The sequence below is a fragment of the Caretta caretta genome, chromosome 7, assembly GCF_965140235.1.
Source record: "Caretta caretta isolate rCarCar2 chromosome 7, rCarCar1.hap1, whole genome shotgun sequence".
In the NCBI taxonomy this organism is placed as follows: Eukaryota; Metazoa; Chordata; order Testudines; family Cheloniidae; genus Caretta; species Caretta caretta.
In genome coordinates this window covers 107307780-107323446 of record NC_134212.1, presented here as the reverse complement: position 1 = coordinate 107323446, position 15667 = coordinate 107307780, and the positions used below count along the sequence as shown (strand labels likewise).

Here is a 15667-nt window from a genome sequence, read left to right as displayed (position 1 = left end):
CAATAAAGTTCTGAGGGCTTTAGTCTAGGCTGGTTATCAGTGTCCTCACAAACATGCTGTGCCAATGGCCTGTCCCACTCCAGTGGTTTGGTCTGAGAGAGACAAAGTCCCCTGCATCTGAAGATTGATACTCTCTTTCCCAGTCTGTTTTCTTTATCACTTAACAGAAAATTCATCCATTGACTGATGCAATTCCAATGTTTAGGCTTCCTTTTTGAATGGTAGTTTTCAACAGTTGTGTTCCTTTATAGACAACACAGCCATGGCTGACCCCTATATTTACCATGATCAATTAATCCGATCTCCTGTATTTCAGTTCAGAGGGGCATATGAAACCCACTCGGAGAAGAACTCCACACCATTGCACAAGTACTTGAGCTGTTGAATCGTTGAGTACTGTATTCAATATAGTGTACTGTATTTGAAGAGTTATGCATCTCTGTCATTCTATGTCTGAGGCTCAGAGAGCTGAAAAATGAATGGGATAGCAGTTTTCTCCCTGCTGCTCCCAAATTGCCATCTCTTTGCCTGGGCTCATTTTCCTTGGATCTTAGCCCCATAATTCCAGCTGTGCTGAAGTCCCAGTGAATTGTCCAACCACTCTCTGCCACAACTTCCACAAAGCATTCTGCTAGGGGAGAGGGAGGAGGAGGCATAGAGAGAGTCTTTTCACCCTCCTCCTTTGCTTATCATGTATTTTTGCTTTGGAGAGGATGGAAACAAGTGAACTCCTGGGTTACTTGAGAGCACTTATCCCCAGTGTTGAGAGGGAAAGGGAAAAGTATCTTGTCGTAGTCACAGAAATCCTCTTGTAGCCTTTGTAAATTTTTTAAGACTAAAGAAGTATGAAGAGCACACAGGAGTTAGAGATGGAAAAGAGCATGGATCATTAACGCTGTCCTTTGCGCTCCGCATATAGGGTGTACTGGACATCAAACTACTACCCGGTATGCAGTCAAGTCCAAAGTTGCCTTTAATTTCTCTCTTGTGTTTGTGTTTGATGAAGAGATAAAACACAAATCTTTTTTCACCCAATAATATTGAACTTACCTATAAATGGTAGATTTTATCATAATTATTGAATGGCTGGGGCCACTGAAGAATTTTTGTTTTTTGCATGTGTGCAAGTGTGTAAAATATATATTTATAATATAAAATCAAAACTTTCAGATAGTCTTCTGAAATGTACTTTACTTAAGTAACTATTTTATATTGAGAGGTATTGTATATTTCAGAATATGGGCTACAGTATAGTGCTTAGAACCTATGTTGATGTTATTGTTCAGACCAGTGAATCAACTGGATTTGATTTAGCATTTGATAATTATATTGGAGTTGGTCATGTGCCACTTCTCATTTTCTGTTATTTTGCATGCTTACAGTCCCAGTGCAGGAAAGGTGACCAGAGGAAAAGGAATGTGTTTGGTTCCCAAATACCAAAAATAAGAGTTCAGTGACCCCTTAAGCTTTAAAAACAGGGGCGAGGGCAGCCATGCCAGTCAATACGATACTCCTACTGGCTGATCCTTGTGTGTGAAATGTGATCGTTTGTAAATCCCTTAGCTAGTTTCCTAATTAAACTCACTTTGCCTGGCTTTTTTGTGTTGATTCTTAGATGCTGAATCCAACTATACTGGGCCCTATGGTTTTACTGTACAAACTGTCACATATATACATATTTTAAAATAGCTTGTTCAGCACACAATGTGGCATGAGAACTCAGAAAGGCCTATAAAGGAACTACCTGGGATTTTGCACCCCTCTTTCTTATAGGACAGAGATATGCGAGAAGAGGAATTGAGAACAAAGGAAGAAAAGATACCTCTTCATTAATCATAATTTTGTAGAATGATTATTTGACAAATCCCCCTTTACTATGTCTGTACAAAAGCAGGCTCATATCTCACTCACACCATAAAGCTTGTAGAGATTTTCTTTCCTCACTGTGTCGTGTTGATATTAACAGGATCTATTGCTGTGGACATTGTGGAGAGAGGAACAGGCCCTAGAATTTGAACATTAAGTACTTTCCCTTATCATTTCAGCTGCAAGTGATATAATGCAACGTTCTGATTTCTATTTCAAAGCTCTCTAGAACTACTGACACTATTCCAGTAACTGTGAATCAAGACTAATGTCAAAGGGACTAAATTATTACATATAGAGATGATGTCTGAACTTTAATGCTGGGTGTTTCATAGACTACTTCCATTCTATATTTCAGTGTGGACAGAAGTGAAACATAGGGTCAGAATTCCATCAGTACACATAAAGTAACTAGTAGATTTAGAAAAATATTTTCCCCCTTTTTAATAGAATGGAAATCCCTTAGTAGAAAAACCATATATGAATCTGTGTGCGCATGTGAATATCTCATCAATGTTATTAAAAGTGCAATGAGTGTACAATAGGCTTCCAAAAAATAAAAATCATGGACCAGATTCTAGCGCTGTGCTTTGGCTGCTTTACATCACACCAGCAATGGAATCTGGTCCTAAAACCAGTTTTACTGTCCTAAGGAAAGTGTGATCATCCAGTAGCAAAGTATTAGCCTAAACTCAAAGCTGAGCTTTAAAATACTATGCAGGCACACCCTGCCTGTATATAAAGAATGTGTACAGATATATTTATACTTAAGTAAAATAATTTTACTAAAGCGCTCATCTGGAAGAAGGACGAAAAAATACTTTACTGTGAAAACAGATTTATATCTACAATATTCTGAGTTAGTTCAGACGTAAAACATATATACTCCAGAATGCAACTTGGGGATTATGTACTGGACCCAGAATTGATTCTTATATATGAAGCGTGAGCGAGAGAGAGAGTGTGTCATGGGAGTGATCTGACATCTGAAATATTGTTCAGTAGGAAAGGCATGCAAATGTAGCACATAATGTGAAATGGAGATGTGTAATATGGATCAGAGAAGAGAATAATAGATGGTTCATCAGAAAGGAATAGTTATTAATGACTACATATTCTGTTACCCAAATTCTTGTGCATTGTGGCATTTTTGTTTACATGGAAGGACTGGTTTTAAAAGTTTTACCAATAGAGCTGAGTTGATATCAAATGATGATGTATCAGAATTCGAAATACTGTGCATGTCGGATGAGGCTGAAAATCTCTATGGAGGGGAACGCCTTGAGCTGAGTGAAGTGCTGCAAGCTTTTTGTACTGCACAAGCTTATTGATAATACAGTAGTTAGTACAAATTTGGCATAAGGAATTTTTCTTCTTTATCTGGATTGCTATGGTTTAAGAGAACCTTGAAAAAACATTCAATTATCATCAGTATGCTTGTTTCTAAGAGCAAATGAGCTATTTGAGAAATAAGTTACATCCCTGATCATTGCATTCTATTTAAGTGTGATATCACTATGGTGGCTTGGGATATGTTATTTTGTTGCAGTTCAGGTACAGTCCTGGTTCTTTAATATTCCACCTGTTCTACAGGGGACTTCCTGCCCTGAAGGGTAAATTCCATTGAATAAAATTGCGTTTCTGTGAAACAAGACAATCCCTTCATGGATTTTTTCAGATATCCAAGACTGTAGCTGAGCATCTGGGGAAATTGTTGATCTGAAGTTTGAGTTTCTGCAATTTAATAGTGTTTTCTCTCTTTGACAAAGCTGTCAAGTGCATCAAGAACTTATAAAGCAAAGGTGGACATTACCATATGAAATACTGCTTTTCAACAAAGAAAAACAGTGTTCGATTGTTAGAAATGTTGGTGCTGTGACTCCTTGTTCCTCTCTAATTGTATCTTTTAGTTTTGTTAATGTGACTTTTTCCCCCTCTCCCTGGCTCCTATATGTTGCTCATAAACTTTACTGACTGTAAATTCTCTCTACCTGAATTCTCTTACTGTTAGCACTGATGAACATAACACATGATACCACTATGAATAGCAGAACTGAGTAAAAGATTGTTCGGATGTTCATTCAAATTCTTAAATGATTGAGTGTTTGTGTACCTTTTTGATTTTGCTTTCCCTGAATCTTCTTGCAAACAAGTTAACTGCTGGAAATGTTTGCTGGGAGAATGAATCTGGACAAATATTGTATAATCATGGAAAACAAACTTTAAACTCAAAAAAGTGAATATTCAGAGCAGAAACATGATAGCAAGACTACACTCATCCAGTCAGAACAGAGACATGCCATATCACTTGCGTCAAATCTAGTCTAATGCAGTTTGAGTTTCAATACTTGCAACAAATGAGATACAGAGCTGGTATTACTAGTGCACACAACACAGGAAATAATTTAAATAATAAGAGAAGGTTGCGTTCTGCTTTGAGATCATTCTGGAACAGTAATATAAGAAAAAATTATTGAACTCTATTTGCTATGAATTTTTCACCTGACCCTAATAAATAGAAAACAACTGTAATAAGCACCATAGAAATGTCTATAAATTATATAAATAAAAGAAAATGATAACCTGTATACTTTAATATTAAAAATGAAACAACCATAATACAGAGCGAGGTATACTTAGAAACAAATTATACTTGAATTTATTCAATATAAATTTTTAAGGAAAGGAAACAGCTTCATAAATTTATGGATGAACTAAAGCAGGGGTTCTCAAGTTGGGGGTCGTGACCCTATTATGGGGGGGTGGTCGCAAGCTGTCAGCCTCCACCCCAAACCCTGCTTCGCCTCCAGCATTTATAGTAGTGCTAAATATAAAAAAATGTTTTTAATTTATAAGTGGGGGGGTCGCACTCAGAAGTTTGCTGTATGAAAGGGGTCACCAGTACAAAAGTTTGAGAACCACTGAACTAAAGCATGATGCCAAGTCAGCATGGGATGGTGGGATTTTCACAGGGCTAGGAATCAGGAAGTTCTGAGTTCTAATACTGACTGTACCATGGACTCACTAGGTGTCTTTGGGCAAGTCATTTCACCTCTGTCTGTTTCCCAATTGGTAAAAATCTGGCTAATACTCACCTATTTGACAGGGATGTTTTGCGGATTAAATAATAGGCCAAATACTGCTAACTTTAGTGAACCATTTATGTTATTGAATAAAGTAAGCAGGATCTGGCCCGATATTTGTACTTTACTTTGAACATAGAGGATCAAATACAATTTTTATATAAACAATGAAATACTAACAAACCCCAAAAGCACTATGAATATCTGAAACAAAGTCATAACAGTAAAGGCAAATCCGAAAGAAGCCAAATTCAAGGCACACAATCCAAAGGCTGTCACATGCAGTGTTTTTGTAGGTACTTGTTCATATACTACTAATTGAATGACACAAGTTATGTCAGCATCTTCAGTCCTATCCTTAAACTTGGTTTAGTCTGCATGGCTACTTAGTAGATAAAGCAAGTTGCTTCTATTACCACCTTTAGTATTTTACTTAATATGTTAGCTGTTCTGTGTGTAAAGAGTTAAGCTAAACTTCCTTGACACTTGACCTTTCTTTAACAGAATTTTGTCCCATTATTCCTAGTATTATACGTGACAGATCAAAAAAATTCTTACAAGCATCAGTTCTCTTTTTTCTTAAGGATTTTGTATATCTTACTGAAGTCCCCTTTACTGCAAAGTCCCATCCACTTGCTAAAGGAGTGTGTGTGTGTGTGTGTGGGGTAGGGTGTTCTTGGGTTTGGTTTTTTTGTGTGTGTGTGTGGTTTTTTTTAATAGTGCTTATCTGAATGGTTGTTTATACTGACTTTACACTAGTGTAAATGAGTAGCTGAGATACATAGTAATGGAGAACCTGGCCACCAATCTCTAGTGCCTCATTTCCCCATCTGTAAAGTGAAGATGATCATACTCCCCTCCCTTACTAAGGTATAGTGAGGTTACACTAATTAATGTTTGTGTGATGCTGAGATAGTACAGTAATGTGGGCCATGTGAGTGCTTGTGACGATTGAACCCCATTTCTGTTATCTTCTCTGAGTCCAAAAAAATTTGAAACTGTACATCATCAGCTAAAAATGCTGTTATTTCTAACAATATATTACCTATATTGTACTGTCTCTTTCACTGTCCTCTTGTTCCACATATGAAACAATTCTTGTGCAATTTTCACCCTCCACATGTTTTTCTTAAAACTGTGATGATTTATTTTTAGCACCCTCCTAATTCTCTCTTATAATCTTTCTCATTTTTTTCTGTGGCTAGCCCTGAATGCATTGTATCTTGCATTGTTTAGCTTATTATATTATTTGCAAGATAATGCATATAAGTTTTGCATAGTTGGTTTTTAAATATTTTCCCCATTTCTTATTTTATTTGCACCTTTGGGCCAAAGTGTGTTTGCCTTACTCACTCATGTAGTCCTGTTGACTTGATCTGAATCATGCAAGTAGGATGTGTAAGACTGGCCCTTTAGAATAAAACTGAACTTAATTTATTAATTTCTCGTATAGTACTCACGCATTATATACAGGTGGAGCAGTAGCATCTATAATACCATCTATAGAATATAATTTACAGTAGATAAAGTACATTGGCTGGTACAATATCTGTTAGCTTACCTTTTTCTGTCATTTTAAATATTGTTTTACTGAAACTGATTCCCCTTCAGTGATGACTGCTTCTGTTTTTTTCTTGTTTTCTTCACTCAAATGTTTTTATTGTTGGACATTTCATTTTTCTCAGGTGTAGAGTAGTTTTGAGAAGGTCTAACTCATGGCTTCCTAATTTTAGATTTCCCAGCATTCTCTTTATTGTTTTCTGTATAAGAACAAAGTGGTAAATATTAATAGATTGGCACTCTAATGTTTTCCATTCATTGTAAGATCATATTTCCTCATTGTTTCATTTTCCCCATTAAATGCTAGCTGAACTATTAGTAAACCCATAATCAATGGTTAATTTCTTTTTGTTTTGTTTTTTTTAAATACAGAAAGAGCCTGCTATCCCAGCAGATGTTTCCATCTCTAAAAGTACTCTGTACTCCCGAATCAGCACTTCTGAGGCAGAAAATACCACCGATCTGCTCTACCAACAAGAAGATTTGGATTCTGCACTACGAATTGCCAGACAGGAGGTAACTTTTTATAGTGTCTGGAAATAAGAAGTTTCTTCAGTTGGTAGTTTACTTCTTTCTAGTTTTCTCAAAAGCCATTCACCTGAACTAGATGTAGTCTGTACAGAAAACTGTGGGCCTGATTCTTTTATACAGTAAGGCCCCTTTACACTGCTCTGGCAGTGTAAAAGGGACTTAAAATGGGAGTAAGTTTTATTTGCTTGGTGTAGATGAGAAGCAGACCCGGTATACGGAAATTTGTATTATTTATTTTACTATGCAGTTACCTGCAATCTATACACTATACTACTGCAATCTTATCACTATGCAGTTACCTGCAATCTATACAACTTGAGCAAAGGAATATTGGTTTATCTTTTTAAAACAAATGTTATAAGGCTTCTTCTACGTTTTATTATTTTTGTGGTGCCTACATGGTGCTCCACAGAAAATATGAAAGACTGATCCCTGCCTGAAAAGATGATACAATCTGATGTTAGAAAAGCACAAACTGTGTGGATATAACAGGAGTGGGAGGGACAAGGAGGAATGTAGGTTATGGATATTATGATTCCATGGTTACTCAGTCCAGACATACATGCATGAGAACAGAACCTTTCTTCAGGATAGATCCTGAAGGCATTACTCAAGACCTACTACGAATTTAAAGATTTGGTCCCTTGTGAAATCAGATATAAGGGTACTCCATCTATAGAGGAATGGAATAGCTCTGTAAACATATCTACGTGTAATTAGGGAGGAGCATAAATTTAAACACAGGATTTACCATCTCTCAAAAGAGCTTGGGGAAGTTTGAGTTGGGTTCCACATACACACGTCTGAATGCAGACCTTATGGTTTGAAATGGAAAAATTCCTTGGGGGTGAATAGATTTGGATCCAAATCTAGATATGAAATCTTCAGCTCAGGCCTTGCTCTAGTATCAGCATTGAATATTAAATTTTAAAAGCAGTTGTGTATCCCATTAAAATATAATTTAGTTCTAGTATCTAGCTACCTAGCTGTCTTAATGAATTCCTTGGATTTACCTAATTTTCTTACAGCCTGTTTCCTCTTCCTCTGTATAGACTGTGGCCAAAGAAAGAGAAGTATCCGAGTGGAAAGACAAATATGAAGAAAGCCGAAGGGAAGTAATGGAGATGAGGTGAGGCAGTCATTGATAAGATTAATTGAATCTTTCTGCTTATGAATATCCACAAACAAACTGGGATTTGCACAAATGTATTAGTTATTTGAAATTTTTCATTATTTTTTTGGACTACACACTTTGGATTGATCCTAAATCATTTTCTGCTAGTTTTTGCTATTCTCTACTGGTGAAATTTACCACTGTTCAGATAGACATAAGGCCAAATCACCACTTTAACTGCATAAAATCCTCAAAATAGTGAGAGTTAAGAGGAGTGGTGCATTGATCTTAGGCTGGTTCTCTGCACAGGGGTGAACTTTCCCCTATTCAGGCTATGTTGTTTAGTTGTCATTAGTCAGATAGATAACCTGGTATTGTTTCTGTTCCCTAGCTGAATGTATGCACCTGCACTTTTTATAGGAATATTCACACTGGTAAATTTAATAACATTTGTGCCAGTAAAATTCAATTGCATGAATGTTTGCAGAAGGTGAACATAAAAAGAGCACGAACAGTAAAAGCAAAGCAGATTCATTTACACATCCAAGTGACTATTGGCAAAGAAGTTTTTGGCAGTATTCACCCAACTCTTGAGGTCATCTTAAAGCTATGCATAGAAGAAAGATCAGCTAGATTTTGTTTTTTGGGTCTATTTCTACCATTCCAAAGGGGGGTGATGAACTGTAGCTTCTTTCTGAAAGACACTGTATTTTGATACATTGAGAGGTATTGCTCAAAGGATCATTATTGCTTTTCCCTTTTGCTGAAATTTTGGTCTTAGTACCAGATGTGTACTAAATGAGGTTTTTTCCTTATTATTGGTGTCATCGCATAAATAGGTTGTACAAGACCAAATGAGACACAGGATGAGCTGGTTTGTCTCACTAAACTGAGCCTGAGAATATGATTAATAGGAAAAGAAATCTGATAACAGATGTTTTAAAGGGTCTTAAAGGTTTTTAATTTTTTGATGTATTTTTTAATTTTAATCTTATAACTTAGAGAACTATTTCAGGCCTTTTTTTTTTTTTTTTTAGTCACTCCTCTAAGGAGCAAACTACCACAACCATATCTGAGGCTTTACAAGGGGGAGTGCTTAAAAACCTTTCTTTCAAAGACATTGCTTAAACGAGCATTTTACAGCAAAAATTTAAGGGGCATTTCAAATGCTGATCTATTTGTACAACTCCTGCTGCTATCAAGGAGGATTGTATGCATGGATCAAGGGTAATAACGTAATAGAACTGGGGAGCTAATTGTGTACTGCAAAATGTGGACTGAATGTTAGGAAAACATTTTTTTGACATTAGATCTTCTGAGGCTGTGAAATAGTCTCACAAGGTTCTCCTTGAAGTATTAAATCTAGACAGGGCAAAACACTAGAACATTTTCTGTAGCAAACAGTACTACGGTGGCAAAGAAATGGACAGGATGGTCTCCTTTCTTTCTATTTCTAACTTGTGTGGGCTAGTCTAGCCTGGGAAATCACATTGTATTAGCACATGGTGTTTAACAACAAATTTGATGCCGTAACTCCTCAGGTTCCTGTTCTAACACCATGTAACTTCCTAGGATATACAGAGCTGTTAAAGACATTATGTAGCTATTGGACTCTTCTGTGGATGCTAATAGAGCCCTTCCTTTCTAGGGAAAATTCCTAAAGCTAACTTAGTTTTTTAATTTAAATTGCCTTTTTTACAGCAAAATTAATGCTTTGAGAGCACCCTCAGCAACTCTGAACAAATCCCCAGGTGGATGCTACAGAGCTGTGCAGTTCATGCCAAAGCTCTGCCCTACTTTTCCACAAAGAGCACAGCACATGCCCTTGCATTTCCTGGCTCCAGTCCTGCAAAGAGCTCTACAAACCTGGATCATTACTGAAGTGTGGAGTCTCACTGAGGTCAACATGACTTCCCAGCTGAGTAAGGGTCATGCTTTTCTGACCCCTTGACAGGACTGGGGCTAATAGGGGCAGCATTGGGCCAATGACACTAAGTACAGTGTTCATTAAGGGTGGGCTTTACCTTAATTGCGGGAGTCGCTTTTAACTCGGGTTTCACTTTGTTTTTGTTTAGATGGAGAGGTTATAAATAACTCATTTGTATTGGCTATCCCATCACTTCCCCATTTATCATCAACTTTTGGACTTGAGCTTTCTCCCACCCCAGTAACACGACCTATTTGCAATACACTTTTTCAAAATGCAGCAATTAAAATCGACTTTACAGAATACAAACAAAAAAATGTAAAAGGGATATTTTGAATACGCACTTTGGACTAAGCACATGGTTATTTTGATTTGATAGACAGTCATATATGGCTCATCATTCAAAGCACAGCTAAGGCTAGTCTCATTTCATTAGCTTGATTTGGATGTGGGAAGGAATGGATCAGCTTTTCAAATCACTTTTAATCTGCTTATTTTGGTTAACCTCTTTTCAAGAAGAAAATTCAAAACAGGATGTGACTGTATTTTTTAAAATATAGACTAAGCATAAAATTATCATTTTGCTGATTGTTTTACAGAAATTGCACAAAATTAGGGCAATCATGCTGCATGATTGACTATTTCAGGTGATTTTTCAGTCTTAAGAACTGAATGAATGTCCCTTACTTTGTATTTGACGTGCGTAAGATTTGGTAGCTATCTTTAAAATGAAAGCCTCTCATCTTTTTCCTAAAGTAAAAATAAACACAAGCTAATCAAAAGAGAGAGAGAGAGAAAAAGGAAGAAAATTGTGTTACCCTCTCTTCCCTCTTCCCCCTTCTCCCCCCAACCCCGACATGAATCAAACTGCCCATGGCTCCAGATCCTAAATGAAAATATGACCCTTGATATAATTCATGATTGGTGAAGTACTTTAGGATTATTGTGAATAAAAGAAACTTGTATAAAATCAGTTTCTCCGCTCTGCCTTTTATATTCAAATGGCAAATTAAAAAATTAGAATCAACATTTGAACTGCTTGGTTGTATTGAATTTATTCGCTTATTTTTGTTTCAGAGAGTCAATAATAATGCAACAGCCTCAAACAAAAAAGGACAAGAGATTATATGGCTTCTAAGTGTGTGAAGTGGATCTGTATTGCATTTTGCCATGATATAGAAGTGCAGCTATTTAATAGCCTTGTTATTCAAGTAAGCCATTAGCAACTATAACATTTGCAAACACAGCTTTTCTTTTCATTTCTTTTGTAGGAAAATAGTTTCAGAATATGAGAAGACGATTGCTCAGATGATAGGTAGGTGTTACTGCTATGGAATATGGTGTTGTAGACTCTGAAGAGAGCACAGAAATATGTTTATGGCTGGGGGCCTAATTCTGACCTTGGATACGCCCGTTGAACTCCTATTGACATTCATGGGAATTGTGTATACATCTGAGGGCAGAATTATGTGCTACTAGTTTAAGCTGAAAAATAAATACTCCATTCTGCAGATACTATAATCTGAAGCATTCAAGATTGTCCAAGGTTTCTCTTCTACACCAAAGCAAGCTATTCCATAGAAAACATGTCCAGAATACACAACTATTTTGGCTGAGATTCAAGAATATTTCTTGCAGAAAGGCATTTGTGTCATTTAAATTACTCTTACCAGACACACACAACTTTTTTTCTTAACTACCAGTACCAAAACTTGCTTCTTCACACCAACAGAGGCCATCTTTTTTAGGTACATTTATCCCAGCAAAACCGTGAATTAACTCCACTCCCAGATCAGAGATCACTAGGGGCCAAACCCTGAGTGACTTACTGAAGCTAATGTGGCTTTTGGAATATAAATTATGAGAGGATCTACCCCTAGAAAAGCTGGAAAATATCTGTTCACAAAATATCTTGCAAATAAAAGATTACTTACAAAGTTTCTCAAAAACAGAAATTGCAAGATTCCTGAACTCTGGTGGCATTTTAGGCCTAGCTCAAAAGGCACTGTTTTAAAAAGCTTTCTTTGAAGGACTTCCTAACCCATATTATCTTCAGATTCTGGCTTTCTTGTTATAGAAGGTTCTCAGCTTGCTAGGCGGGGGAGAGTGGCTGGTGTTGTGTCCAGCAGGATGCTTCATTTGGAGCTTTGTCTCCGAGGGCCAGGAAAGGTAGGCCAATCAGAGATAAACTTATATCTATTTCTTTTGGAAAGTGAGCTTCAGAAGGGAGGTCAGCTCAGACTAATGAATTCATCAAAGAGAGGGGAAAGTGGTTGTATTGTAATGTGCTCAGTGTATTTCTACTGATCTTTATAATATAGCATTATTTATAGCAGAGAATGGTCATGGGGAGTACCAAGTAAAGCTCTATATGTGTGGCATGTAATGTGTATGTGCCTCTGTCTTAAAAATAGACTGATAATGAGAAAAGTTTTCATTACATCTACTAGTGTATTATCATTGACATTTATAAACGTCGTTGTGTTACCCTCTGTTGAAACTGGCTCTTTCAATTTTTTATGTATCATCCTGCATGACACCAAATATTTTGGTTATTTTTATCATTTCTTCTCCATTAATATAGCTAAATTTAGAGTAATATTTTCATAATGTTGGCACTTCCCCACATGTACTGCATATATCTATGGGCTGGATGTTGTGGAAGGAGTAAGTGAGTAAGAAGCTCAGAACATGAGTTAAACATATTTCATTTAAACCGGTGAATATAACAGACTTGCTTGTTTTCGCCCAAAGCAAACAATAATAATAATGATTAATAATTTGACTAATTTGCACCGACAAATCTCAACTTCTTTTGACGTAAATAGTAGAACCTTAGGGAGATACATTCCCTCCCCTGCAGATCACTGATTTCATTCACTGCAGCATTGTGCATCTCTTGCCATTCAGGTGAAAAATGTAAATAAGCATTGCATAAGTGACTTCAAAATAAGGTCTTAAACTCCTCTTCAGTGAATGCTGACCTAACTTCTCTGACCCTTTTGAATTTAAGAGCTTTAAATCCCCATTTAATTTGGATTGCCTTTGGCTGGTGCCCTGCCATTTGTAATGCACATTTTATAATAGCAGAAAACACATTGGACTGAATTCTCCACTGTTTTAGACTAGATTTCTGCTGGTGTGTCTCCAGTGAAGTTGGTAGAGATGCAACAGCATAAATCTGGCTCAGTGCTGTGGAGAATCAGGCACTAGAGTCTTCCAAATGTGGCTTTGCTGATTTCTCATACAATCTGAAATTGCTTCCTGTGTTTCATGTCCAAGATTCATCTATCCCAGGACTGAGTTGGCTTTTCCCTATGTCAAATATTTTCATCCAGTATCCCAGATAGGTCTTCTTTTTCGGGTTTTGCAGCACATGGCCAGGGAGGCTGAGGATCAGGGCCGGCTCTAGGCACCATCAAACCAAGCACATGCTTGGGGCGGCACTTTTCAAGGGGTGGCATTCTGTGTCCCCCCACACACACACACCTTTTATTTTTGTTTGTTTTGGCAGCTTTCTGCTTGGGGTGGCAAAAAACCTAGAGCTGTCCCTGCTGAGGATATTTTTCCATTTTTTATGTTCCAATACTTAAGTCTGTATTCAGCCTCCACACAGGAACAAACTGCCACCACAGGAACGTAGAAAGTTCTTCAGTCTCACCTGGCCGTACATTTGGTCAGATACTACAGCTGTCCTTTTCTCCCAAGCTAGTTTGAATAGTTAACCACCAAAATACTCTTTTTCAGTGACTACTATTTCACGTTCTACTTTTAAGCTATTTAGAGCACCTTATTTTCTACCTGTTGGATGGGACTACTTATTTCCACTTACACAGTGATTTCAGTGTGACATAATTTTTGTTCAGTTAGTGCTTGGAGCTTTACAAAGGGACCTTGGTCCATGACTAGGGCTCCTAATTACTGATGCAAGAAAATGTACAGCACAGGAATTTTATAGAAAAGGGACACTGTAGGTAATAGCAAATGGGTGCCCATTACAGATGGCTTACTTTAAACTGCACACACAATTTTTCAGTTTGCAGCTTACTATGTTGTTAAAATCTTTAGCCTTTGCCTGAAGATGAACATTCAGTGTTTGAAATTTATAAATAAAATATAATTTAATAGCTGTACCTCCCAGTCAAAGCTGCTCCTATCTATTTATTTTATAAGTAGCCTCTTAAGGCACCCATGACTAGGATGCCTGAGCTCCTTTCACTGATCCACTGTATCAATTTTATATTATGTAATGTTTGGTGAATGGAAATTGCTGTCTGTGAAATACAGTAGCTCCTCACTTAACATTGTAGTTATGTTCCTGAAAAATGCGACTTTAAGTGAAATGATGTGAAGCGAATCCAATTTCCCCATAAGAATGAATGTAAGTGGTGGGGTTAGGTTCCAGGGAAATTGTTTTTTGCCAGACAAAAGGCATTATATACATTTTAAACAATTTTAAACAAGCAATTTAATACTACAATCATCATTGTAGCAAGACAGCAAGGCAGGGCCTCTGCTGTGCACCACCTGCAGCTTCTTTGCAGGCAGCTGGTGGCCTCGCAAACACTTTGTGTAGAGTCCTATTCCCGAGCAGGGCCATTGGGCCATAAAGCAACAGTGAATGGCTGGGGATGGGGGATTAGTGTGCACATGTTGTGTGTTTACAAACATACAGCACAGTCCTATAGTTGGGAGGTGCCCCCGCCTTACCCCACACAGGCACAGCCCACTGGCACTGGAGACAGTGAGGCAGGCAAGGAGGCTGAAGGTGCTGTAGGCTAGGAGAAGCACGTTGAGCAGCAGCAGTGGCAGCTTCCCCTACTCTGCAAGCACCAGGGGCGGGGGACTCAACCCTCGGCCCACCCACTCCACCCCTTCCCCCAAACCCCCACCCTTAACCCGCCTCTTCTCCCCCCCCCTTCCCTCTTTACTCCACATGCTGTGTCCTCGCTCTTCCCCCCTTCCTCCTGCCCACAGCAATCAGCTGGCTTGCACATTCAGGAGGGAGGGGGGAGGAGTGAGGACACGGTATGCAGGCTCCACCTCCCTCCCCAAGGACTCCGCGTGCAGCAATCAGCTAGTTTGTGGCATTTGGGAGGGAGGGGGAGCCTGTGTGCCAAGTCCTTGCCCCTCCCCACCCCCCTCCAAAACACCACAAGCCAGCTGATTGCCACAGGCAGGAGGCTGAGGGAAGAGGGGGAAGGTGCTGATCCCCAGGGTCTGCTGGTGGGCAGGGGAGGGGATGTAGGGAAGCTGATAGGGGAGCTGCCAGCTGTGGACAAAGCAGGCAGCCAAATGATGTTATAGCGAAGCGTTGCACAATTTTAAATGGAGCATGTTCTGTAATTGAGCAGGGATGTAAGATCGAAACAACATTAAGCGAGAGGACGTTAAGTGGGGAGTTACTATAGTGTCACTATGGAGTAAATTCTAAGGACCTGCAGCTGTTTTCTTTATCATTATTTCCAACAAATGAAGAATAATTAAAATTTCTGATCTCTGATCACAGAGCAAACAGTAAGATCCTTATACTTTGAATTCAGACAAATTGATGATGCTTGTTGAACTGTGTCTAGTTGTGTCAAA

General features: G+C 38.1%; 1 protein-coding gene across 10 annotated transcripts in view; it reads left to right on the top strand.

Moving 5' to 3' along the window:
* Positions 1-15667, top strand: part of TACC2 (transforming acidic coiled-coil containing protein 2) — a 163597-nt gene that overhangs the window by 140091 nt on the left and 7839 nt on the right. For all 10 annotated transcript variants that reach the window (XM_075131038.1, XM_075131039.1, XM_048857605.2 and 7 more), the window contains 3 exons: positions 6882-7025; positions 8093-8169; positions 11353-11396. In XM_075131038.1, coding sequence (XP_074987139.1) covers positions 6882-7025; positions 8093-8169; positions 11353-11396 — 265 coding nt within the window. The remainder of the gene's footprint in view (positions 1-6881; positions 7026-8092; positions 8170-11352; positions 11397-15667) is intronic.